The following is a 25,493-nucleotide window of genomic DNA, read 5'->3' as shown; positions in this document are numbered from 1 at the left end:
AGAACCCTTTCTTCATCTACTGTTGGGAGCATCTTCTTGGACAAGCATACACATTTTGTCAACTTATACAGAAATTTAATAGCAATATACTAAAAGAAAACATACTCCAGGACAACTACCTTGTGTCTACACTTTACACTTTCTCACACATTACTCCTAACTGCTCTTATATTTAAAACTTCAGCCATGCAACTAACTACAGAAGAGAAAATATCTTAATCTGCTGGGCTTCAAACATTATTACCTACTGAGGCCAGTGTGTGTCATACTATTATGATCTGAAGTGTGTGTCAAACAAAAAGTAAGAAAAAATATCCATAAAAAAGCATAACAAGTAACAGTGTTTTATAGATCTGTGGAAAACTCACAACTTACAGATATACCAAAAGCTCATATTCTTCCCATAACCAAGTAAAACAAAGTTTTTTTCACATTTGTAAGTGAAGCTACACTTATGGCCTAGACTACCAATAAGTGTTGTAGTGTTATGTACTTCAATGCATATAAAAATAAAATTTACAAATATGTGACTTATTCCACTTTCTAGGGTACAATTTTTAACCATCTTATAAGCTAATTACTTTTGAATACATTGTGGGAGCAACCAGTGATCAGTGTTATTACTAATATTTACTATCAAAAACAGTGTTGATCACAAAGACTGTTTTTGATAGTAAACATCTTATAAGCCTTCCTAATGCAACAAGTAGAATTACACATGAGAGAAATTTTTTATTATTCCACTTAATAGTAAATGCAATACTTGAAGAGTTAGCATGAGGAAAGATAGAAAAATAATATCAAGAGTAATGTTTTTATGCAAGCTCTGTACTAGTAGTAAATAAGCCAAAACTTACAAGATTTGTGTTCTTGATCTTGTTCGCAGCAGTTCACTTGATGACTTTTCGTAAGTGTGGATTCCTTTTTATTAAAATATGAAATGTACTGTAAAAAGGCATTTGTATTATTCTTTCATAAGAATTAATCATCTACGGATGACCCCGAGATGCTCATTTTTCAAGTGCTTAATGTTGATTAGCCTTATTGTTGCACATAAAAAAGGAGACTGAACTAACTATGACATTTTAAAAGAGAAAGCTAATTCATGTTTTCATCTGGTAAAAAGTGGTAGAATTTTAAACTCTTAATTACCAGTGATGGTGTCGAATCCCTTTCACTGAAGTGCAGAAGAATAGGTAATGTACTTTTAATTCGATAAGAGATTACTACTTTCGCAGCCAAGACGACAAGAATAAATACGCTCTTTGGTCTGGCTAGCGGAAGATTTATATTATGCATCTCTGTTTTTGTGACATGTTCTACATATTTGAGGATCTCCTCACTACGGATCTATGAAACAATATATCCAATATCTAAAAATTAATATTTGTTTGTTCATCTTCTATTCATTCCCATGCCATTCAACTCATTATGACGAACCTTGGGTGAATTTATTGTGCATATGCCTATGGAGGTCCTTGTAGGGGCCAAGGACAACCTACCACCTGAAGGTATATAAATTTAACTCAGGAATCTCTGGAGCAATTTCAATCGAATTTTGTATAAATATGACACATTATTTTTTTAAAAAAATTGTATGGTAATATACCCCAACCACTCCTTGGGGCACGGTGAGAAAAAAATGATATTAAAAAATATACAAGAATGCCTGATATTAGTATCAAATTCATAGTTTTTGGGATCACTGAACTTCTTGGTGACACAATGATGTTTCACCCTTAAGCCCGTATTACACGATGTGCCTAAACCGTACACCTATGCACCAACGCCACTATCGAGCATACCTGTAACTACATACTGGTTCACTTCTGACCTATTACACCATCCATGCGGAATATGCCTAGCGCGCATGCGCAGCAGCAGTCTGTACGCGCAAAAAGAAAATACATGTCTTATGTCCTAGTGTCTTGTAAAGTCGTTCGTTCTACCACACGCAACTCAACGGCGACTGTATGAAATACTGAAGCATCATACGTTCAAATTATTTGTGAACTCAAGGTTCCTATTTATAAAGAAATTGTTTTCTACCATTATGTATTAAGTAATAGTTTTTCTCTAATGTAGGTTAGTACTGTTCTGAATTACAGATGCAACAGTTTTATATTACGACACTTGATTACATGGGTATATCATCATCATCATCATCATCATCATCATCATCATCATCATTTAAGACTGATTATGCCTTTCAGCGTTCAGTCTGGAGCATAGCCCCCCTTATACAGTTCCTCCATGATCCCCTATTCAGTGCTAACCTTGGTGCCTCTTCTGATGTTAAACCTATTACTTCAAAATCATTCTTAACCGAATCCAGGTACCTTCTCCTCGGTCTGCCCTGACTCCTCCTACCCCCTACTGCTGAATCCATGAGTCTCTTGGGTAACCTTGCTTCTCCCATGCGTGTAACATGACCCCACCATCTAAGCCTGTTCGCCCAGACTGCTACATCTATAGAGTTCATTCCCAGTTTTTCTTTGATTTCCTCATTGTGGACACCCTCCTGCCATTGTTCCCATCTACTAGTACCTGCAATCATCCTAGCTACTTTCATATCCGTAACCTCAACCTTGTTGATAAGGTAACCTGAATCCACCCAGCTTTCGCTCCCATACAACAAATTGGTCGAAAGATTGAACGGTGCACTTCCTTCTTGCAGAAGAGAGTAGATCGTAGCTGAGCGCTCACTGCATTAGCTTTGCTACACCTCGCTTCCAGTTCTTTCACTATGTTGCCATCCTGTGAGAATATGCATCCTAAGTACTTGAAACCGTCCACCTGTTCTAACTTTGTTCCTCCTATTTGGCACTCAATCCGTTTATATTTCTTTCCCACTGACATCACTTTCGTTTTGGAGATGCTAATCTTCATACCATAGTCCTTACATTTCTGATCTAGCTCTGAAATATTACTTTGCAAACTTTCAATCGGATCTGCCATCACAACTAAGTCATCCGCATATGCAAGACTGCTTATTTTGTGTTCACATATCTTAATCTCACCCAGCCAGTATATTGTTTTCAACATATGATCCATAAATAATATGAACAACAGTGGAGACAGGTTGCAGCCTTGTCTTACCCCTGAAACTACTCTGAACCATGAACTCAATTTACCATCAACTCTAACTGCTGCCTGACTATCCATGTAAAGACCTTTAATTGCTTGCAAATGTTTGCCTCCTATTCCATAATCTTGTAGAACAGACAATAACTTCCTCCTAGGAACCCGGTCATATGCCTTTTCTAGATCTATAAAGCATAGATACAATTCCCTGTTCCACTCGTAACATTTCTCCATTATTTGCCGTAAGCTAAAGATCTGGTCCTGATAACCTCTAAGAGGCCTAAACCCACACCGATTTTCATCCAATTGGTCCTCAACTAATACTTGCACTTTCCTTTCAACAATACCTGAGAAGACTTTACCCACAACGCTGATTAAAGAGATACCTCTGTAGTTGTTACAATCTTTTCTGTTTCCATGTTTAAAGATTGGTGTGATTACTGCTTTTGTCCAGTCTGATGGAACCTGTCCCAACTCCCAGGCCATTTCAATTATCCTGTGTAGCCATTTAAGACCTGACATTCCACTGTATTTGATGAGTTCCGACTTAATTTCATCCACCCCAGCCGCTTTATTGCACTGCAATCTATTGACCATTTTTTCCACTTCCTCAAATGTGATCCTATTTCCATCATCATTCCTATCCCATTCTACCTCAAAATCTGAAACATTACTGATCGCATTTTCACCTACATTGAGCAACTCTTCAAAATATTCCCTCCATCTGCCCAAGGCATCCACAGGATTCACCAGCAGTTTTCCTGACCTGTCCAAAATACTTGTCATTTCCTTCTTACCTCCCTTTCGAAGACTGCTAATTACACTCCAGAATGGCTTTCCAGTAAGCTTGACCCATAGTCTCCAACCTGTTCCCAAAGTCTTCCCACGATTTCTTCTTGGATGCTGCAATTATCTGTTTGGCTTTGTTTCTTTCTTCAACATAACTTTCTCTGTCTACCTGGGTTTTGGTATGTAGCCATTTTTGATACGCCTTCTTTTTCCTTTAACAGGCTGCCTTGACTGTATCATTCCACCAAGCTGTTTGCTTCATCCTACTTTTACACACTACTGTTCCAAGACATTCTTTAGCCACTTCTAGTACTGTGTCCCTGTACCTTGTCCATTCCTTTTCCAATGACTGTAATTGACTACATTCAACTAACTGGTACCTTTCTGAGATCGCTGTTATGTACTTGTGCCTGATTTCCTTATCCTGAAGTTTCTCCACTCTTATCCTCCTACATATGGACCTGACCTCCTGCACTTTCGGCCTCACAATCCCAATTTCACTGCAGATTAAATAATGATCAGTGTCATCAAAGAATCCCCTGAATACACGTGTGTCCCTCACAGCCTTCCTGAATTCCTGATCTGTTATTATATAGTCAATGACAGATCTGGTTCCCCTGCCTTCCCAAGTATACCGGTGAATGTTCTTATGTTTAAAAAAGGAGTTTGTGATTACTACGCCCATACTGGCACAGAATCCAAGAGTTGTTTCCCGTTCCTGTTGGCCTCCATATCCTCTCCAAATTTACCCATAACCTTTTCATACACTTCTGTTAGAGTTCCAATCCTGGCGTTAAAATCACCCATGAGCGGAACACTGTCCTTGTCCTTTACTCTAACAACTACATCACTGAGTGCCTCATAAAAACTATCCATCTTATCTTGATCTGTCCCTTCACAATGCGAATATACTGACACAATCTTAATTTTCTTGCTAGACACTGTCAAATCTATCCACATCAGTCGTTCGTTTACATACCTTATTGCAACTACGCTGGGTTCAATTTCTTTCCTGATGTAAAGCCCTACACCCCATTGTGCTATTCCTGCTTTGACTCCTGACAGGTAGACCTTGTATTCTCCCACTTCCTCTTCTTTCTCACCCCTTACCCGAATGTCACTAACAGCTAAAGCGTCCAGCCCCGTCTTACTTGCAGCCTCTGCCAGCTCTACCTTCTTCCCAGAGTAGCCCCCATTGATATTAATAGCTCCCCATCTCATTACCATTTGTTTGCCAAGTCGTATCTTAGGAGTCCCTGGTTTGTCAGTTAGAGGTGGGACTCTGTCACCTCCAAAGGTCCGAGGCATTTTGCTCTGATTGTTGCCAGCATCATATTTAAAGTACCAGGGAAGCAGGTTGCTAGCCTTACTTGCCCCGAGTCCCATTGGGTTTTACCCCTAACGGCTGAGGGACTAACCGGTGGATTTGGTAGTCTTTGCCGTATGAGCACAAAGGTGACCACAACTCAGAATATGTCCGAGATGCCCAGCCTTATTCCAAAGTAACTGGTATCCCGACTTTTGGGACCACTTACTTGGCCACTCATACGTTGCCCGTGGTTCATGAACTAGGACATGACTACAGGAACCCACACCATTTAAATAAGGTGTGAAAAACTTGTAAGTAGACTACTGATGTTAATACTTCTGGTCCAAAAATGTACATTTCTTCAGTGCAGACTTTAGCCACTGTATGAAGACTGAGCTTGCTTGTGTTACTGTCGATGTATGCAGCAAGCTGTGAACAAGTTGAAACAAGCACAATGCTTGATGTCTGTGCAATCATCCAGAGACTGGAGCCATTGTTGAGATGATATAAAACTGTTACCTTCTAAGGCTTAGTGTGCCTACAGCATTATTGTGCACTGTGGTTTTAGTGTAATTCAGTTGTTACCTCTGTGTAGACCAGGTTGTATCTAGTATATTTAATAGTTCATTTACAAGTAAATCTATAAATTGAAGGAGAGTTTATAAGTGGTTTTTGTATCAATATGGAACCAAGTAAAAAGTGCAGTGCTGTAAGAGTGCAGTGTTGTAATCCACTGAAGAAGTCAAATCATTTTATCAGAGACAGAAAAAAATTGAGAAATATCACAGCATGGCTTCCCGAATTATTTCCACAAATACCTAGTGGTGGCAGGATTTGTGATAAATGTAGGAAAGATGTAACCACATTGTAAAATACACCAGAGCCCATCAGTGATAAAAGTGTTGAAGAAGATTCTTCTGGATCAGAGATAATCATCCCAGACCAAGACCCTGACTTCACTGCAACTTCAGTGATTTTTCAAACACTTAACACATCACTTCAAGAACTAGGTGAGACCCCAATTGATAAGAAAAAAGTAACATCTATGCATTACATCAAATCAAAAGTGAAAAAATCTCCTCATCAGTGCCATGTAAACTTTTTGTTGCTGCTGAAACTTCTTCGTCAGATACTGATACTGACGAATCCTTTCTTCAAAATCTCAAAACAAACTTTAATAATTCTATAAGTAGAGCAAAAAAAACTAATGATTCTTACAAGTTTACCTGAAAAGTGGAGTGTCAGGAAAATAATGAGGGAATTTAATGCTTCTAATTACATTGTTCAGCAGTCCAAAAAAAATTTTGAAAGAGAAAGGATTCATGGAAGGTCCAAACCCAAAACCAGGGAAGTGTTTACCAACAGGAACTGTCAAAACTGTACAATCATTTTATGCAAATGATGAAGTTAGCTGGGCAATACCAGGTATTAAAGATTGTGTGACAATTACAGAAACAAGTGGAAGTAAAACAAAAATATCAAAAAGACTTATTTTGGGTAACCTTAAAGAAGCTTACAAATATTTTAAAGACAAGTTTCCTAACATAAAAATAGGTTTCTCTAAATTTGCTGAGTTGAGAGCGAAACATCGTGTATTTGCTGGCTCGAGTGGCGCACACACACTGTCTGTGTGTGCACAACTCACCAAAACATAAAATTAATGATAGAAAATGCCAAACTAAATACAATAACAAACAGCAGCTTACGCAGTTATAAGCAGTGCATTGCAGAAATGCTTTGCAACCCATCATCAGTTGATTGCAACATGGGAAACTGTGAATATTGCCCAGGAGAAACTGTCATACGTAAAATTTTACAAGACTCTTTTCATGAAATCTTAATTGAATGAGCTCAGTTCCAACAGTGGATGTCAGTTGACCGCTGTAATCTGGAAATTGTTCATCAAACTACTGAAGAATTAATAGATTTATTTTGTAGTAAGATGTCTACTTTGATTCGGCATGACTTCATTGGCGAGCAACAATGAACATTCCTTAACCACACAAGAGAAAACCTTATGGAATCTGAATTTGTCATATGTGATTTTTCGGAAAATTATAGTATAGCTCTACAGGATGAAGCTCAGAGTTACCACTGGACAAGACAACAGATTACCATTCATCCTTTTGTTATATATTACGAACACGAAGACAAAATTGAGCATATGAGCTTTTTCATTATTTCTGATTGCCTGGAGCACAATACAGTTGCGGTTTACACCTTGCAAAAGATGCTTATTTCTTATCTAACAAATAAATTTCAGTGTAGTTTCAGCTCTCAGAGACTGCAGATGTGTGTGCAAGTTGCACTTGCATATATATGTGTGTGTGTGTGTGTGTGTGTACTGCTGGCAAAGGCCTTAATGGCCTAAAGCTATGATTGTGTGAATCTTTTTATTGTGCCTATCGCGGCTCCATCTCCGCTATACGGTGAGTAGCCACTTTCCTTCTCTCGTATTGTTCCATTCCATCCTGGATTTTCCATTGTTTGAAATAAATTTCAAAAGCTTCCAAAAAAAGATATACTATTATTCTGACCATTCTGCTGCTAAGTACAAAAATAAGAAAATCTTCCTGAACCTTTGCCTTCAAGAGGAAGACTTCAACATAAAAGCTGAGTGGCACTTTTCAGCCATGACACATGGGAAAGGGCCTTGTGATGGAGTCGGGGATTCAGTTAAGAGACTGGCAGCTCGTGCAAGTTTGCAAAGGCCATACCAAAATCAGATCCAAACACCACAAGACAAGACAAATGTCGATTTTGCGTATTCCACTCAAGAAGACTATGCTGCTTCAGAAATATTATTAAAAAGTCGGCACTGACAATCAAATGAACACAGCAATTTCACACTTTCATTCCAAACACTACATCAAAATTAATAGTCAAATACTTTTCAGGTGTTATGCAGAGTTGGGAGAGGGAAGTAACTACATCACCAGACAAACTGAAGCTACAAGATGTATCAGGCTATATCACCACTGTATATGGCAGAAACTGGTGGGGCTTGGGTACATTTTATAAGAGGGGAAAAAGAAGAAGAAGAAGAAGAAGAAGAAGAAGAAGAAGAAAGAGAGAGAGAGAGAGAGAGAGAGAGAGAGAGAGAGAGAACTTGATGAAGTGAAAATAACTTTTCTTCATCTATGTGGACCAGCTAAGTCATTCTCCTATCCTGCACATGCAGATGTCCTGTGGGTGTCAGTTTTGGATGTTCTCACAAAAGTAAATCCATTTACTTCGACAGGGAGAAAATACATTTTTAATGAAAGTGATGTACACCAAACCCATTCGGCTTTATTGAAATGTAATCTGTGAAGTTCCAAGACAATTTATTGGGAAACTGCTTTCAACTCAAAACTTAATTTTTGCCTCAGGTTAGTGTTAATGTATATTTTACAGAAAGTTGTTTCAAAATTACTGTTAGTACCTATTGTGTTAAATTTAGCTATGTATAGATACCTGTTACTCAACAACAAACATTATGTATTTAATTTTTTTAATAGTTTCATTCCAAACATCATGTACCAGAGCTATTATGTAAATACTTGTAATTTTTCATACTTTATTTCAGTTTGTACATAAATGCTCAAACACTTTTGTTTTATCAGTTAATATGCTGTTAGTTAAGTTGTATGAAATTAAAATAAGCAATAAATTATAAAATATGCTGATTAGTTTTGTTTTAATAAGGTGATGTTTTGATATTTCTAATACTTTTTTTAATTACCTTTCAGTATCAAAATATTAATTAGTATTTTGAAAAATGTTATTAATTATAAGCTATGTTTTATTGTATATCCCTGGAAAGAGCATGCATAATGCTGCAAAATGACACCTTTCCCAGCTCTCTAACTCAATTAGAGCAGCTCCTAGGGCAATTTAAAAAAAGTCCATTCACACATTTTTGGCTGGTTTTTGAAAAGTTTACATACATTTCAGGAATGGTTTGAGGTAAAAAATTGAAATTTGGAATTTTTCTTAGTCTCAGCATCCACTATAAGTATACTATATTTTATCAAAATCTAAAATGGTGAGGTAAAATAGGTGTGCTGATTTGACATGGAATGACCCCATGCGCCTCACACAGTAGAGGATTTGCCCTACAAGTAGAATACACTAACTGTATTTAATTAAGAAGAACTGAGACTTCACAACTAAGAAAATTATTATTAATCTCAGAAAGTCAAAATGTGTGAAAATGTAGATTTATAGCATTTTGGTGGGCAACAACTTCTCATACTGCGATAATGGTGCAAACATCAGGGTTTGGAGGCAACAAGGCACATTCTGCTTATGAACTTTTTGTTGTGAGTAGTCCTACAATGAAGTATATGTTTTAACTGTGATTTTCTTTTAGCCTAACTAGCTGAACAGACTTTTCAAACCATGATCTAACATGATAACTGGCACTACCAAGTGGCAAAGTACCAAACTTTAACTAATGTCCTAGGGCACATTAATCTGCCTTCTTTTTTGCATTGGAATTTCTTACTTAATTATCTTCCTCAATTTATCGTGTTGTTTTCTATGCTGACATTCTTCAATTTCTTCCCATCACTCATTTTTCAAACTGCATATCCCTAATTTTTAGTCCATTCCATATTCACATGCTGATATTCTTCCATCAAAGGAGTACAGGTATTCTTCCATCAGGGCAGGACCGTCACTCAGCTTGGAGATGAAATCTGCATTTCTGCTTGTACGTTACTGATGGTGAAGCCCAGTGTGGTGTTTTGAGGCCCACAATTCCACAGACTTCTAATGCTTCACAGGAGGACACTCACATCATTTGTCACATTGTTATGGTAAATTTATTTGATAAAAAATTTCTAAGCCTATACTCAAACACTTTTTTGCCAATACAAATATGAAATAGACATTCTTTTGATATAGAGAAGTTACAGTGTATTGTCTGATGGGGGTAAAACTTTTTATTTACTTCAAAAAATAAATAAAAGTAGGGATGGAGAAAGAGAAGTAGTATGTTACTTTTTTAAAATTACCACAAAATCTACAGCAAATAAGGGGGACACCAATTCATGACTGACTGATGATGAATCTGCCATGTCAAACATTTTTTAATGAGAAGACAAAGTATATTTTCACCAAACAACAAATTTTGCAAAAGGAAAGTGGTTTATTCAATATTAACTTACTGTTCAGTTGGTGACGCACAGAGCTCTGTGTAGTATTTGAGTTTTGGTTCAGTACCACTAGTACGCAGGGTAGCAACTAGTCCATTCTTAAATGTGAAAGTCAGCATCTGACTAGATTTTGATGTAGGCAGCAGAGCTTTCTTATCTGGTTGTGAGGAATCATAACCAGTTGTAAGATCTCTAACACCAATTACTTGGTACTTTCCTTGTAAAAGTGATCCTGGATACTGAAAACATTAATAGAGAGTACACTGTAGAACAAGACAGAGTAATTTCAGTTTAGACTGCACTCTATATAAATCAAAACAATAAGTTATGGGTAAGCATATATAATCAGAAATCCTGTGAACATTAAAGGAAAGATGTGCACACCAAATTTTGAGTTACATATTTTACAGCCCCAAAAGTAACATGCAAGGAAACCAAACACACTGAGAAAAAAAATCTTGTAGACAGTAATTTCATGTGTGTGATACTTATTTAATGCAATTTTCCTGCTGGGAGGATCTCTGAAAATAATTTTATTACGTCAATCCCATGAAGTGCCCTACTGACATCTGTACACAACTGACTTGTGAAGAACAATGTAAGATATTCAATGAAACCATTTTGAAGCTGATACTTGATTGGAAAAAACAATAATTTCTCACATTTGGCCATAATAACCTTGTCATTTTCAAGAGCATAAAATCCTGCATAATACCTTAACATCTGAACTGTTATTATCAGTAACAGATTCAAATAATTTACCACATTGCAGACACATGTATCTTGCAAGAAGCCACCACTCATCACACAAATCATAGTACTCAATGCACAGTGCAACAAAGGAGTGTGTTCCATTATATGCACCAATATACCGGTAGTTGAAAGGATGTGGTGGCTTGTTGAGAGTCACACGAGTGTGGGATATGCTACATCTTTGATCCTGTAGGTAGGCTGTTGATATACAAAAGGAAAACTCACTTGAGAAATTTATAAAATTAATAGGAGACAGAATGGCTGGCCAATACTTGACATTAGATATGATTTGTTACGGAACTGTGCAGGAGTGCACAATTGTGTACACGCAAAAATAAACAAGGTATCAAAACAGGCTCATCATGTGAAGTAACTATTTCAAATAAAATGACAGACTACAGAGACATACTTGGCTAGCTCTATCGGTACAGTACTAGCCTGCGAAAGGGAAAGGTCTCAGGTTCAAGTCCTGATCTGGTATATAGTTTTCATCTGCCAAAGTTTCAGCCTATACAGAAAGTGGTTTCCCTCAACAAAGTCAGATGGCTGTGGACACCAAGTGTAGAGAAAGGAAGTGAATAATGCACTTAAAGGTACCAAAAAACTCAGAATAGATCTGTTCAGATCAGTGGTGTAACTATCCTCATTCCAGAAGGAAAGTTTGTTATCTCTGAGCAGGTACCTTATTTTAAGAGTTCCATGAATTCTGATAACCCAGTATAGTGGCAGAATTACAGTAGTCACATTACATGACTACCTCAGAGAGGATTAATCCAGTGAGCTACAGAGGATGAAAAGTTAACGAGATGTCTTCTAGCCCACAGAAACTGACAGTGGCAAACAGCATGATGTTCTTTTTGATGTTATGTCATCCCCCGTCCCCAAAAAAATGTAAATATTACCCAAGATTCTGCAGATTCTTTGGTATCAACTGTTTGGTCTTCGTTTTTATCTGCTGTTCAAATGAGCTTGCAGTCTGAAGTGTGTGACCGACAATGTTGCAACAGCATTTGAAAAATCATTCAAACTGCATAGAATCCCAATGTATTTTAAACAAAATAAATGCAGTTAATACATATCAAGTAGTTTTGTCATACCAGATATTGAATGTATAACTGAATTATTCCTCAGTTGTCTGCTATCACAAGAAAACACTGCAGAGGGTTATGTACATTTTAGCTACTTATCTAGCATTATTTAGTTAAATATTTGCATTACCACTCATCTTGTCTACACATTCATGAGAGCTCATTACAATTTACATTACTAATCTTTATTTATTTGTTACTTTAATACTGTGACATGTTATTTGAATACATTATTGTGTAGTACAACTGAGAGGAAATGTATGCAGAGAGTGTGTGTGTGTGTGTGTGTGTGTGTGTGTGTGTGTGTGTGTGTGTGTGTGTGTCCAAGATAGGCTTGCTTCTCACATACAATAAGTGGAGTCCAACATTTTGGAAGAAAATCTAGTTAGTAGAGGAACAACAGCACTCCAAAAGTTGCTAAAACAGGCTAGTTGGAGTAGGATTTACTTCAATTGTCACCACAAATTAAATAATATAGCAGGGATGCCATAAATTAAAGAAGCTTCTGTGCTGTGTATCAATGCCTTTCTGTAGGTGCTCTGGCCATCCCTACTGTATCAATGACACTATCCTACACATGAGTGGGTCCTGCATTGTGGTTGTGGCTACCTTTTTTGATGTAACTGACAATTCAACAACCTGATGCAGATTGTTGTTGAGCAAAACACATTGTACTTAATGGGTGTCAACTTCTTAACCATGGCTCACTGTTGGTCAGGATAGGATGTCCACATATGCATTATGTGTAGGGGGCCTATGGTCAGTAAGTAAATGGATTTTCTGCTATAGGAATTAACCTGAAATATTTAAATCCCATAAACCACTGGCAGCACCTATTATTTTGTCTTTAGATAATTACTTGCTAAGTAGTAGGATCATAGCTTCAGTAGAGGTTGTTTGTTCCTGTGGAAAGTGATCTGCTGACTACATGCCCACTATGCCAACAGGAAGCATGGAAGAGAAGTCAAATGTCAACTGCTGAGCACTACCAAAGCATGTCAGCTCCAAGCACCAGCTCCCTCTGGCACCAGATTTCAGTTGACAATTATGTGAATCCTCTCCTATATCTTTTCTTAGAACATTATTCCAACACAAATTAACATCTTCTCATGACAGCCATGACTGGATAAAGGTCTCACAGACCAACCTAGGCACACCCATATGTTTCCCGAGTAGAGGATACACTGAAGTTTCCATTTCTAACCAACTCTTTCATTGGAAAAAATCCTTTTAGATGCACACATCCTCACCAATTTGACCAGTCCCCCCCCCCCCCCATGACAGTCAGTCTGAAGCTAGATGGGCAGAGAGAGAGAGAGAGAGAGAGAGAGAGAGAGAGAGAGAGAGAGAGAGAGAGTTCTGCACTGTTGCACACAGCAACCAATCCCTACCCATTATGAGCTGAAGCCTTGCACCTTGCTGCTGCCATGAGGTTGCCACCTAGCTACCACAATCTGTTAACATCTCACTGTGTCACTACTCCACTGACATTGAGACAACAATTGTAAAGGATTAGATAGTGACCATTACCGTTAAAATCTTGAATTGCAGGAACAGCTTCAAACAAAATGAATGCTGCCATCTGATTAATTCGGACTCAAACATTCAGGCAACTCTCGATGATTCCCTTACACACATTGGAAATTCTCTTCTTCTATCACAGTGCAGTATGACAAACAGTAACTTCTCCTCTTCTATCACAGTGCAGTATGACAAACAGTAACTTCTCCTCTTCTATCACAGTGCAGTGTAAAACACAGTTTCCCCACTGTTAAGGGTACAGGGTACTTATAAATGGTGGAAAAATCGAAATTTTTTCATGACTTTATTATATTCTGTAGTTTTTCCTGATTACATTGATATATACATTATTGGGTTTCAAATGAAAAATTACCTATATATACCAAAATTTTAAAGTTATGGTCATGCATACCACCACACCCCCTTTATTTCTGTTACAGAAACCAATTTTATTTCAAAAAGGACTGTGAACTTTCTGTTTCCAGCAATTATATGTATGATACATTGTATATATTGGTAACAGTGCAGGTTTCCAATGCCTGTAAATGATTATCTCTTTGCTAGTATTTGCTTTTGTTTTGCTGAAGCAGTTTGTTCACATGTTAATGAATGTTTGTTGCCCAAGTGCTACATATGTTTGGGGAAGTACATATCCTTTAGTGTGCAATAAATATGAACTATGCAACGAAATTCAATAAAAGGAAATTCCGTGGTAACCAGTTCACAAACAAAGCAAGCCACACTGTTCAAGCCACACTGTTGAAAGTAACCTATGTATCAGTTCTTCAGGCAAGAAACTCCCACATGGCATGCCTCCTGGGGCTTCAAATTTTTGTGTTAACAATGACGCTGTTTGTAGTGGATTATTTGTTGTTGATGCGGGCATCTTATATTCTTTGATAAAGGAAGTGGCAAAATGTAAACAATGTGATGGTGTAGGCTGTCTGCAAACAACTGAACAACAAAGTAGCAGGAAGGGTTTAGGCTGCTCAATTGTTTTGTGGTTTAGTGGACCTTCCTCCTCCCCCCAGTAAGTTCAGCAAGTGCATAAAAATACTTTTAGGTGCCTTGACGGTTGTGTCTAAAGCACCTATGAAGAAACTATAAATATTAGTGGAACCAGGGACATTGCTGCTGCACTTGATGGGATATGGCAACATCGAGGACATCATTCCTTGAATGGTGCTGTAAGAGCTACTTGTCTGGAGGATGGAAAAGCTGATGATGTTGAGTGCTTATCTAAGTACTGACACACCTGCCATGATAACACTGAAGGACATTGAACATCAGTGTTCTAAGAATTATGATGGTTGCAGTGGAGGTATGGAGTGTGATGGAGCTCTAAAAATATTTCAGAGGTCGGTGCCCTTTTATAACATTAGATATACGAAGTAACTAGGCAATGGGGACAATAAAGCTTTCAATAAAATTAATGAGTGCAATGTTTATGGTGATACCTTGGTAACAAAACTGGAGTGTTGTGGACATGTGCAAAAGAGGATGGGTGCTAGATTGAGGAAACTATGAAGAGAAATGAAAGTTGCTATCTGATGTGAAATCTCTTTCTGGCTGAGGCAGATTGACAGAAACTGAAAGGGACCTTCTTCAGAATTATTATGGACTGGCCATTAGACGAATTGCACCTCTGAACGATGTTCAAGCAATTAGAAAATCTGTATGGGCCACCTACTTTCATAGGATGGCAACATATGACCACCCTGCTCAATGACTTTGCCCTAAAGGAGCAGATTATTGGTGTGGTTACCAAAAAGCAAAAGAAAGTGGTCAAATATACCATCATAAGCATTCTCTTTCATAGCCTTTTATGAAAGAAATAAAACCAATTTTTAGAGATCTGAGTGACCCTGTTTTGCTTAGTAAATGTCTTCATGGTGGCACCCAGAATACAAATGAAATTTTCAACGATTGCATATGGGAAAGATTACCCAAGAATGTTTTTGAAGGAATAAATATATTACAAGTTCATAGACTAGGTACAGTGATATGTTTCAATAATGGAGTGATAGGAAGATTGGAAGTCCTGAGAAATTTATGCATAAAATGTGGCTCTAATATAGAAGATCAATTACTTGCGTGTGACAGACAACAGGTGCATGAAGCTGGATTCGCTCTTCAAATAGGTCTAGTACCTCAGCCATCATGTCATGCATACCTGGTAAAAATCTGGTCTCCTTCAAATGAGTAACATTGGATTAAATGGTACCTTTATTTGAGGAAGCATTTTGGAAAAAAAAATTGCATCAATTTCTTTGTAATTTTTTTTATAACCCTAAGCAGGTTAAAAAATATTCAAAATACTTTTGATTTGTTTAGAAAATATGCTGCATTACCTGATATCAACAAAAAATCTATAAAACATATACATTATAAACAGTGCCTGAAAGAAACAGGTGTTGATTTTTACATAATATTGAGCCATAAAAGTATCCTGTATCCTCAACTTCGTGCCTGTGTTCTCAGGAAGACATCAGAAAATGTCACAACACTCTTGCAAAAAGTGCATGACGTTGACCAGATATGTTCTCGGCTTGACGGTTTTCAGTTGAATATTGTGCATTTAAATTTGACTGGAGACACAAGATCCTATGTAGATTCAGTTGAATTGCTGGTAATACCAGTAGCTTTGATGCATTGCTCAAGGGGTTATGTGACTGATACACTGACAAAATGGTATGAATTTTGTACTGGTCAAGCTTTCCACCCTCTATCTGTGGTTCAGGGAAGATTTTGAGTGCTTGCTGTTCACATTCGATTGGTTTAATGTCCTACTTGTGTCCTGGCATCAGACAAAGGGGAGAAATGACATGCTTCTTGAAGAGGCAGAATTGAGAACTGTGGCTGTGTTCATCAAGAGGATATTTCCAAAAACTGACAGAAATAGAGGCAGCTCCATCCCTGTCTTTACAAGAGGCCGCATCCCATCTTTAAAAGAGGCTATTTACATTGCAATGATGAGAGCAGAAGCTACTCATTCTGTCTAGTCTTCCTCTTGTGGGAATGATTCCCATTGTGTGTTCCCTATTGAGACACACTGTAGGTGCTGCAAGCGAGCTGGGCATACTATCAACAGGACTCGAGCCCCCTGCTTCTCTCACTGTAAAGGGCAGTCACTCAAGTGCCGACTGTGTCTATTCATCAAATAGATTAAATAGAGGCCATGAAAGGGTTTGATGATATTGAGATAATGAAGTACACAAATCCTAAAGTAGGAGAGGAGCTGGCATAAGTAACACTCCGAGCTGCTGTTAAAATTGGTTCTCTCATTAATCTCCATGGATTGAAAGAGGTGGCAAATGTAACTGTAAAAGACAACATAAAGGGAACACCAATAAAAATCTTAGTAGACATGGGCACTCAGGTGTGATTATTACTTCTAGCCCCTGGCAATAAGCAAATGCTAAACCTACCATACTGTTGCATCAGTGGATTGGGTACAGAAAGTATTAGTGTAACTTATCACTTTGATAAAGTGTTGTGAATATAATAGAGGGAAACATTCCACGTGCGAAAAATATATCTAAAAACAAAGATGATGAGACTTACCAAACAAAAGTGCTGGCAGGTCGATAGACACACAAACAAACACAAACATACACACAAAATTCAAGCTTTCTCAACAAACCGTTGCTTCGTCAGGAAAGAGGGAAGGAGAGGGAAAGACGAAAGGATGTGGGTTTTAAGGGAGAGGGTAAGGAGTCATTCCAATCCCGGGAGCGGAAAGACTTACCTTAGGGGGAAAAAAGGACAGGTATACACTCGCACACACACAAATGTCTGCTTGTGTCTGTGTATGTGCGGACGGATATGTGTGTGTGTGCGAGTGTATACCTGTCCTTTTTTTCCCCCTAAGGTAAGTCTTTCCGCTCCTGGGATTGGAATGACTCCTTACCCTCTCCCTTAAAACCCACATCCTTTCGTCTTTCCCTCTCCTTCCCTCTTTCCTGATGAAGAACGGTTTGTTGAGAAAGCTTGAATTTTGTGTGTATGTTTGTGTTTGTTTGTGTGTCTATCGACCTGCCAGCGCTTTTGTTTGATAAAGTGTTGTGTTACACAAGCATCTACCGAATTGACGAATGACGACCGCAACCATAAAAACTTTAAAGTAATGAATTAGTATAGCCTGGTGTTTGGACGTATGTGTTATTTATGAACATGCATTCAGGAATGGATGGTTTGATGAAGCAAGCTGGGATCTTTTTACTTCCTTTCTTGTTTTGCATCTGCCTCCTCAAAACTCATTTTTCATTTTTGACTAATTACTATTAACATATGTGAGTATAATTTGCATTTCCGTAATAGAGAAAGGTTACCCCTCAATATTAAGAAATATAGCACCAGATTAGGTAGATTAAAACTGAAGAAACTGCAAAAAGGTGGGAATTTAAGGAGATGGGACCTGGATAAACTGACTAAACCAGAGGTTGTACAGAGATTCAGGGAGAGCATAAGGGAACAATTGACAGGAATGGGGGAAAGAAATACAGTAGAAGAAGAATGGGTAGCTTTGAGGGATGAAGTAGTGAAGGCAGCAGAGGATCAAGTAGGTAAAAAGACGAGGGCTAGTAGAAATCCTTGGGTAACAGAAGAAACATTGAATTTAATTGATGAAAGAAGAAAATATAAAAATGCAGTAAATGAAGCAGGCAAAAAGGAATACAAACGTCTCAAAAATGAGATCGACAGGAAGTGCAGAATGGCTAAGCAGGGATGGCTAGAGGACAAATGTAAGGATGTAGAGGCTTATCTCACTAGGGGTAAGATAGATACTGCCTACAGGAAAATTAAAGACACCTTTGGAGATAAGAGAACCACTTGTATGAACATCAAGAGCTCAGATGGAAACCCAGTTCTAAGCAAAGAAGGGAAAGCAGAAAGGTGGAAGGAGTATATAGAGGGTCTATACAAGGGCGATGTACTTGAGGACAATATTATGGAAATGGAAGAGGATGTAGATGAAGATGAAATGGGAGATACGATACTGCGTGAAGAGTTTGACAGAGCACTGAAAGACCTGAGTCGAAACAAGGCCCCCGGAGTAGACAACATTCCAGTAGAACTACTGACGGCCTTGGGAGAGCCAGTCCTGACAAAACTCTACCATCTGGTGAGCAAGATGTATGAAACAGGCGAAATACCCTCAGACTTCAAGAAGAATATAATCATTCCAATCCCAAAGAAAGCAGGTGTTGACAGATGTGAAAATTACCAAACAATCAGTTTAATAAGCCACAGCTGCAAAATACTAACACGAATTCTTTACAGACGAATGGAAAAACTAGTAGAAGCCGACCTCGGGGAAGATCAGTTTGGATTCCGTAGAAATAATGGAACACGTGAGGCAATACTGACCTTACGACTTATCTTAGAAGAAAGATTAAGGAAAGGCAAACCTACGTTTGTAGCATTTGTAGACTTAGAGAAAGCTTTTGACAATGTTGACTGGAATACTCTCCTTCAAATTCTAAAGGTGGCAGGGGTAAAATACAGGGAGCGAAAGGCTATTTACAATTTGTACAGAAACCAGATGGCAGTTATAAGAGTCGAGGGGCACGAAAGGGAAGCAGTGGTTGGGAAGGGAGTGAGACAAGGTTGTAGCCTATCCCCGATGTTATTCAATCTGTATACTGAGCAAGCAGTGAAGGAAACAAAAGAAAAATTCGGAGTAGGTATTAAAATCCATGGAGAAGAAATAAAAACTTTGAGGTTCGCCGATGACATTGTAATTCTGTCAGAGACAGCAAAGGACTTGGAAGAGCAGCTGAACGGAATGGACAGTATCTTGAAAGGAGGGTATAAGATGATCAACAACAAAAGCAAAACGAGGATAATGAAATGTAGTCGAATTAAGTCGGGTGATGCTGAGGGAATTAGATTAGGAAATGAGGCACTTAAAGTAGTAGATGAGTTTTGCTATTTTGGAAGCAAAATAACTGATGATGGTCGAAGTAGAGAGGATATAAAATGTAGACTGACAATGGCAAGGAAAGCTTAAGATTTAAGTGTCAGGAAGTCATTTCTGAAAGTATTTGTATGGAGTGTAGCCTTGTATGGAAGTGAAATGTGGACGAAAAATGGCTTAGACAAGAAGAGAATAGAAGCTTTAGAAATGTGGTGCTACAGAAGAATGCTGAAGATTAGATGGGTAGATCACATAACTAATGAGGAAGTATTGAATAGGATTGGGGAGAAGAGAAGTTTGTGGCACAACTTGACCAGAAGAAGGGATCGGTTGGGAGGACATGTTCTGAGGCATCAAGGGATCACCAATTTATTATTGGAAGGCAGCGTGGAGGGTAAAAATCGTAGGGGGAGACCAAGAGATGAATACACTAAGCAGATTCAGAAGGATGTAGGTTGCAGTAGGTACTGGGAGATGAAGAAGCTTGCACAGGATAGAGTAGCATCGAGAGCTGCATCAAACCAGTCTCAGGACTGAAGACAACAACAACAGCACCAGATCTAATTTTGTCCTTAGTTTTGTGTATGTAATTTATTTTTTAATTTATTTGACTACTCCTAGTTAATATCTTTTTTATAGGGTGAAATCAGTAATTGTTTTGTAACTTAGATTCTATTACTGACTTGCAAACAAATATAAATTCTGTAAAAATGATAAACATTTGGAAAAAGAATCATTAGGATTCTTAAAAGTATTTATTTAGTTCTAATCAAAAAAATGTTAGCAAAGCCAGCTCTCAATTAATTCCAAAGTAATTACCAGGTTTGTCATAAGCATTGTTTGTATACCTATATGTGCTAATTTCATCATTTAAACAAATGATTCGGCTTAACCTTCATAGTAGAAGAAACTGTTAAAAAGAGAGAATTTTTTTGTAGTTTCAGTTAATTGAATGAGTTATGTTTTAATTGTAATTTCTGTTACTTCAACATCGAATGATTTTTAGTTTCAGTACCTATTATTGTGATGATACATAAAGGCCCGATTTTTGGTCTCGAGTCAGTCAGTCCATGGCCCATTTTCAGACAATAAACCTGTGCTGGTTAGGTCAACAACAATGCATCAACTTAACTGTGAAATAATAGTAACACAAATAGGCCATGTGTGAAAACAATGACAGTGTCTGTTCAATATATACCGTATTATACTGCAAGAGCTGTAACTGTGTGGTCAGGTTCTTACTGCTCACAGATGTTCAACAGTAAACTATTGCAGCAGCATGCTGATATTTGCCAGCAACCTATTAATGAGGCTTATCAAAATTTGCCAGTAGTTAACTGACCATGTAACTGTGTAATCATGGGGGATTGTGAACAGTGAAAGTGAAGAACTGTGAAAGACAACTATGTAAATGTTGGCTACATCATTTACAGTAATCAGTGTTGAACTTACACTCCCCATTTTTCAGCCAGTATCACAACACAGTACATCGATACCGAGGACCATCAACAAAGAAATAAAGCAGACGAACATCACATATGGTGCCACGGGTGAGGACATTGTAATTGGGCACAATAAACTAGGACTCACAAACTTTGAAGAGTAATTCAAGAGCAGTTTACAGTACCATGATTTTAATGAATGAGATGCAACATCCAGTCAAGCGCTTGGATTTCATGTCCACAGTAGGACAGCAGCTAATCAGCAAGTGGGTTCTATGGAAGGAGCCACTGAGTACAGGAGCAGCCAATCAGTATGCACATTTTTTTTTTACTCGTTCGGCATCACAGAGGCATAATTTACAATATTCTTATCACTATATACTAAAAAGAAAACAATATAATTCTACACTCTAATATGTTTTTGAGCCACTCTATGGCTGAGTCACTGAGTCTATGTATGTCCATGAGTTCACCACCATAGCCATACACTTTGCACATGAGTAGATGGTCCACTGTCTGTATTTCACCGCACTCACATACAGCGCTGTCTGCCAGGCCCCACTTGTTCATCAGGTGTTTACATCTCCCAACACTCGTTCTGACCCGGTTTAGAGCTGTCCACACTCTTCTTGGTAGGTTGAAGCCATCAATCTTCTTGTTCGGATCGTGTACTAAGTTTTTGTTCTTAAATTCACTTGCCGACCATACTTCGTTCCAGGCTGTTCTCGGCTCAAAGGCTTGTAGTTCTTCACCGATTTTCCAAAAAGGTGATCTGGATTTAAGCCTGTTTGTCGGTGTCAGATCTTGGTGGATAGGGAGGTCCGGGTTGTCTATAATTTTCCTGTAGGTTTTTAGGGCTAGCGGTGATCGCCTGATTTCTGGAGGCTCTATGTTCGCTAGTACAGGAAGCCATGCACAGGGGGTGGCCCTGAGTGTTCCCGAGATTATTCGCACTGTCTCCCTCAGCTGGAGATCCACTTTAGATATGTGTGCACTTCTCCTCCAGACTGGTGAACAGTATTCAGCTACACTGTAGACAAGGGCTAGTGCTGAAGTTCTCAAAGTGCTTGCTCCACATCCCCATGTTGTTCCAGCCAGTTTCGAAAGGATAGCATTGCGGGATTTTAGTTTTTGCTTTCTGTCTTCGAGGTGTGAGCTGTACGTTAGGGTCCGGTCTAGTTTCACTCCCAAATATTTAGGCTTATCCTCATGTCTTATGCTTTGGCCATTCGAAAAGATCTGTAATTTTCTGTGTGTCTCTCTATTGTTGAGGTGCATTATAGTGCTGGTTGTTTTGTTGGGGTTGGGAAGTAGGTGCCACTTGGAGTAATAGGCGTTCAGGACTTCAAGGTCTGCATTCAGTGTTTCGTCGAGATCGTTGTAGTTTTTACTCTGATATGCGATGGCCAGGTCATCTGCATATGCAAATTTGCGTGATTTAGTTTCTGGCAAGTCAGCTATATATAGATTGAAGAGAGCGGGTGCTAGTGCCGAACCCTGTGGCAGACCTTTATTCAGAACCATGCTCTTACTGTTCGTACCATGGAGTGAGACCTTGATTTTCCTGTTCGTTAGTATGTTCTTGAGTAGTTTGTAAGTCTGCTTGCAATTTATGATTCTAGTTAGCTTAAGCAGTAACCCTTCAATCCATACTGTGTCGTAAGCTGATGTGAGGTCTATGAGGACCAGGCCAGTTTTCATCTTGTTCTGGAAGCCTTTCTCAATATAGGTTGTGAGGGACAGCACTTGATCGCAGCAGTTTCTACCTGCTTGGAAACCCGCTTGGTATGTTGGGAGGTTGGCTTCGATGTATGGAGTTAATCTAGTCAGCAATATTCTCTCGCATAATTTATAGGAGGTACATAGCAGGGATATTGGTCTGTAATTCCTAGGATTATCTCCAGTCTTTCCGGGTTTCAGCACTGTGATGACTTTTGCTTCTTTCCATTCCTTAGGCACAACCCCCGTGCTTATGCATTCCGTACAAAGTTTGGCCAGCCACCTTCTTCCTAAAGTTCCCAATTCCTTTAAGAATTCTGGTAGGATGTTGTCGGGTCTGGCTGCTTTTCCTCTCTTCATTAGCTTCAAGGCCTGGGATATCTCTTCTGTCTCCACTTCTTTTACAATGCCCATGTTGGTTGGGTTATTAAGCAATAAACTGCTTAGCTCTTGGGAAATTTCTCTCTTTTCGGCTGTTTTTAGCTGGATTTTGGAGGTTGTTTCAGGACAGCTGCAATCTCAGATGCGCTGGATCCAAGAGTCGGCCTGTTAGGCGCTGTGGCACTGCCTAATTTCCTCAGCAGGCCCCAGCTCTTCCTGCTGGAGTGGGTAAAATCTAGATTTTTCCATCGCCTCCTTCCATCTACTCCTACGTTCCTCATTCATGGCGTTGATCAGTTGGTCTGCAGTCTCCTCGTCCCCAGTCTTCTCATATTCCTCCGGTAGTGTTTCACACTCTTTCGTCCAGCAGGGGGTGTATTCCTTTCTCGATCCTCGTGGAATTGCATTTAGGGCCGCTTTTTTACTAAGTTTACGAATCTTTTGTAGTTCTCAGGTTTTGGTGGTATCCGATTTATCGTTTTCTCAACATAGGATCGGTATTTATTCCAGTCAGCTTTCCTCAGATTCCACCGGGGGATTGGGGGGCTTTTTATGACTGGGATTGATAGTCCGATCTCCACTATTACTGGATTGTGCTGGCTCCGGGGGAACGCCTCGAGGACCCTTCTTATAGCTCGCACGGGTGTACCTGTTGCTCCACGTGTGACGAAGGTCAGGTCAGGTGTTGACGTTGTGCACCACGCCTTTGATTTGAAGGTCGCTGTGTCCTTGGGGTCGAAAAGGAGGTGTAGGTCCTGGTTGTCTGCCCAGTCACTTAGTCCAGTCCCTTCAGCTGTGGATCTCGGGTATCCCCACCTGGTGTGCTGAGAGTTAAAATCACCAGCGTAAACTGCTGGGTGGTTAGCCTCGGGTAGGATACCTGTGGGCCATTTCTGTGATGGAGGTTTGTAGACATTATACAGTGTCATTTCTCCCCGTTTTATGCCTATCGCATGCTCTGCTGGTACCACTTTGGTGTCCAAATTCCTTAGGAGTTCGTTCTTCACTAGGGTGGCTATGCCATGTTTGTCGTGTCCAGTGTAGCTCAAAGCTGTAAATCCTGGTATTTTGAGTCGATTGATGGTTTCATCTGTGAGGTGGGTCTCTTGTAGGAGTACGGCACTTACTCGTTCTCTTGTTAAGATCTTTGCACATGGACACATCTGACTGAGCTAAACAAGATGCCTCGCCGAGAGAATAACAACTTGCAGCTGCCGTGCAGGTGACGAATCGAGATGACAACCCCAGCGGCAGCAGCAGGAGATGAGTGAATAAGAATAAGGTAATCTCATAACAAAAGCCATTTTATAAGTGATACATAATAAATGGCCTTAACGAACAAGAGAGTGTGATGGAAGAGAAGGGACAACGGGGACGGGGGTTGACGATAGTGGCTATAAATCATACATGAATGTAACTTTGAACGATGGGGAGGAAAGTTCTATTGTAGACGAAATGATAAAAAATACAGTGTATGGTGAGGTGAGTGAAATGGATGAAAACAGTACTGAAGTGGATGAAATCATTAAGGCTAAAGGGGGAGGAACCTAGTAGTGAAAATCAGGACAAAAGTTGATGGCAGACGGAGAAGTGGAAGCGATGTTAAGGCAAATTATGAGTAGTATGAGTATGAAAGAAGAAATCAGTAGGGTGGGAAATACTATGAAAGAAGACATTACTATGGTGGAAAAGAAAACCGATAGCATTAGAACTGACATGGTTAGCTTAAAGGACGAACTGAAAAAATAAATTAAAAAGGAGATTTAGGTACTCAGCTCTAATCTCTCAGAATTAAATAAGAAGGTTGAGGCGGTATTAAAGATTGTGATGAGAAGATAAAGAAAGAAGAACAGAATACTAATGAGAAATTAATATTAATGAGTAGTACGCGTTTAGAAGAGAGAAAGAAACTTTGTGATGACTGTAGTAGGAGGGTGGTGGCTTCCGAAAAAGTGTTAAGATGAGGTAAAAGCTGCCAGGAAATTTTGTGCTGAAAACAGGATTAAACTTGAGAACCAAATTGATCAGATTAAAAGTGATTTGGAAACTGAGGTGGAAACCAAGTGTGCAGCAGTTAACCTCAAACTTCGCAGCTCTACAATGGCCAAGTGTTACGCTGTTACCTCAAACAATGGACTCAAGTTTCGTGTTGCCAGACTGTGCATGCCAACATGCGAACGATGAAGTGGATGATTTCCAGATTCATGTAAAGATCGATCGCTCATGTAGTGTTCAAAGGGACCCAAATTAGCACACGTGCTTTGATCCTCTATGCCCCACAATGTCAGTTACAGTAGTGCCATGTGCAACGCCGCCATTCATGCAAAACACTCAACTGCTATCAAG

At 39.0% G+C, this 25,493-nt stretch overlaps 1 protein-coding gene across 3 annotated transcripts in view; it reads right to left on the bottom strand.

The window, feature by feature from the left end:
* LOC126091854 (phosphopentomutase) overlaps positions 1-25,493 on the bottom strand; it is a 122,986-nt gene that overhangs the window by 2,953 nt on the left and 94,540 nt on the right. For all 3 annotated transcript variants that reach the window (XM_049907120.1, XM_049907119.1, XM_049907121.1), the window contains exon 10: positions 10,336-10,562. In XM_049907120.1, coding sequence (XP_049763077.1) covers positions 10,336-10,562 — 227 coding nt within the window. The remainder of the gene's footprint in view (positions 1-10,335; positions 10,563-25,493) is intronic.

The sequence above is a fragment of the Schistocerca cancellata genome, chromosome 7 (genome assembly GCF_023864275.1).
Source record: "Schistocerca cancellata isolate TAMUIC-IGC-003103 chromosome 7, iqSchCanc2.1, whole genome shotgun sequence".
NCBI lineage: Eukaryota > Metazoa > Arthropoda > Insecta > Orthoptera > Acrididae > Schistocerca > Schistocerca cancellata.
Note: the sequence above shows the minus strand (reverse complement) of the source record. Positions and strands in the feature narration are given on the sequence as shown.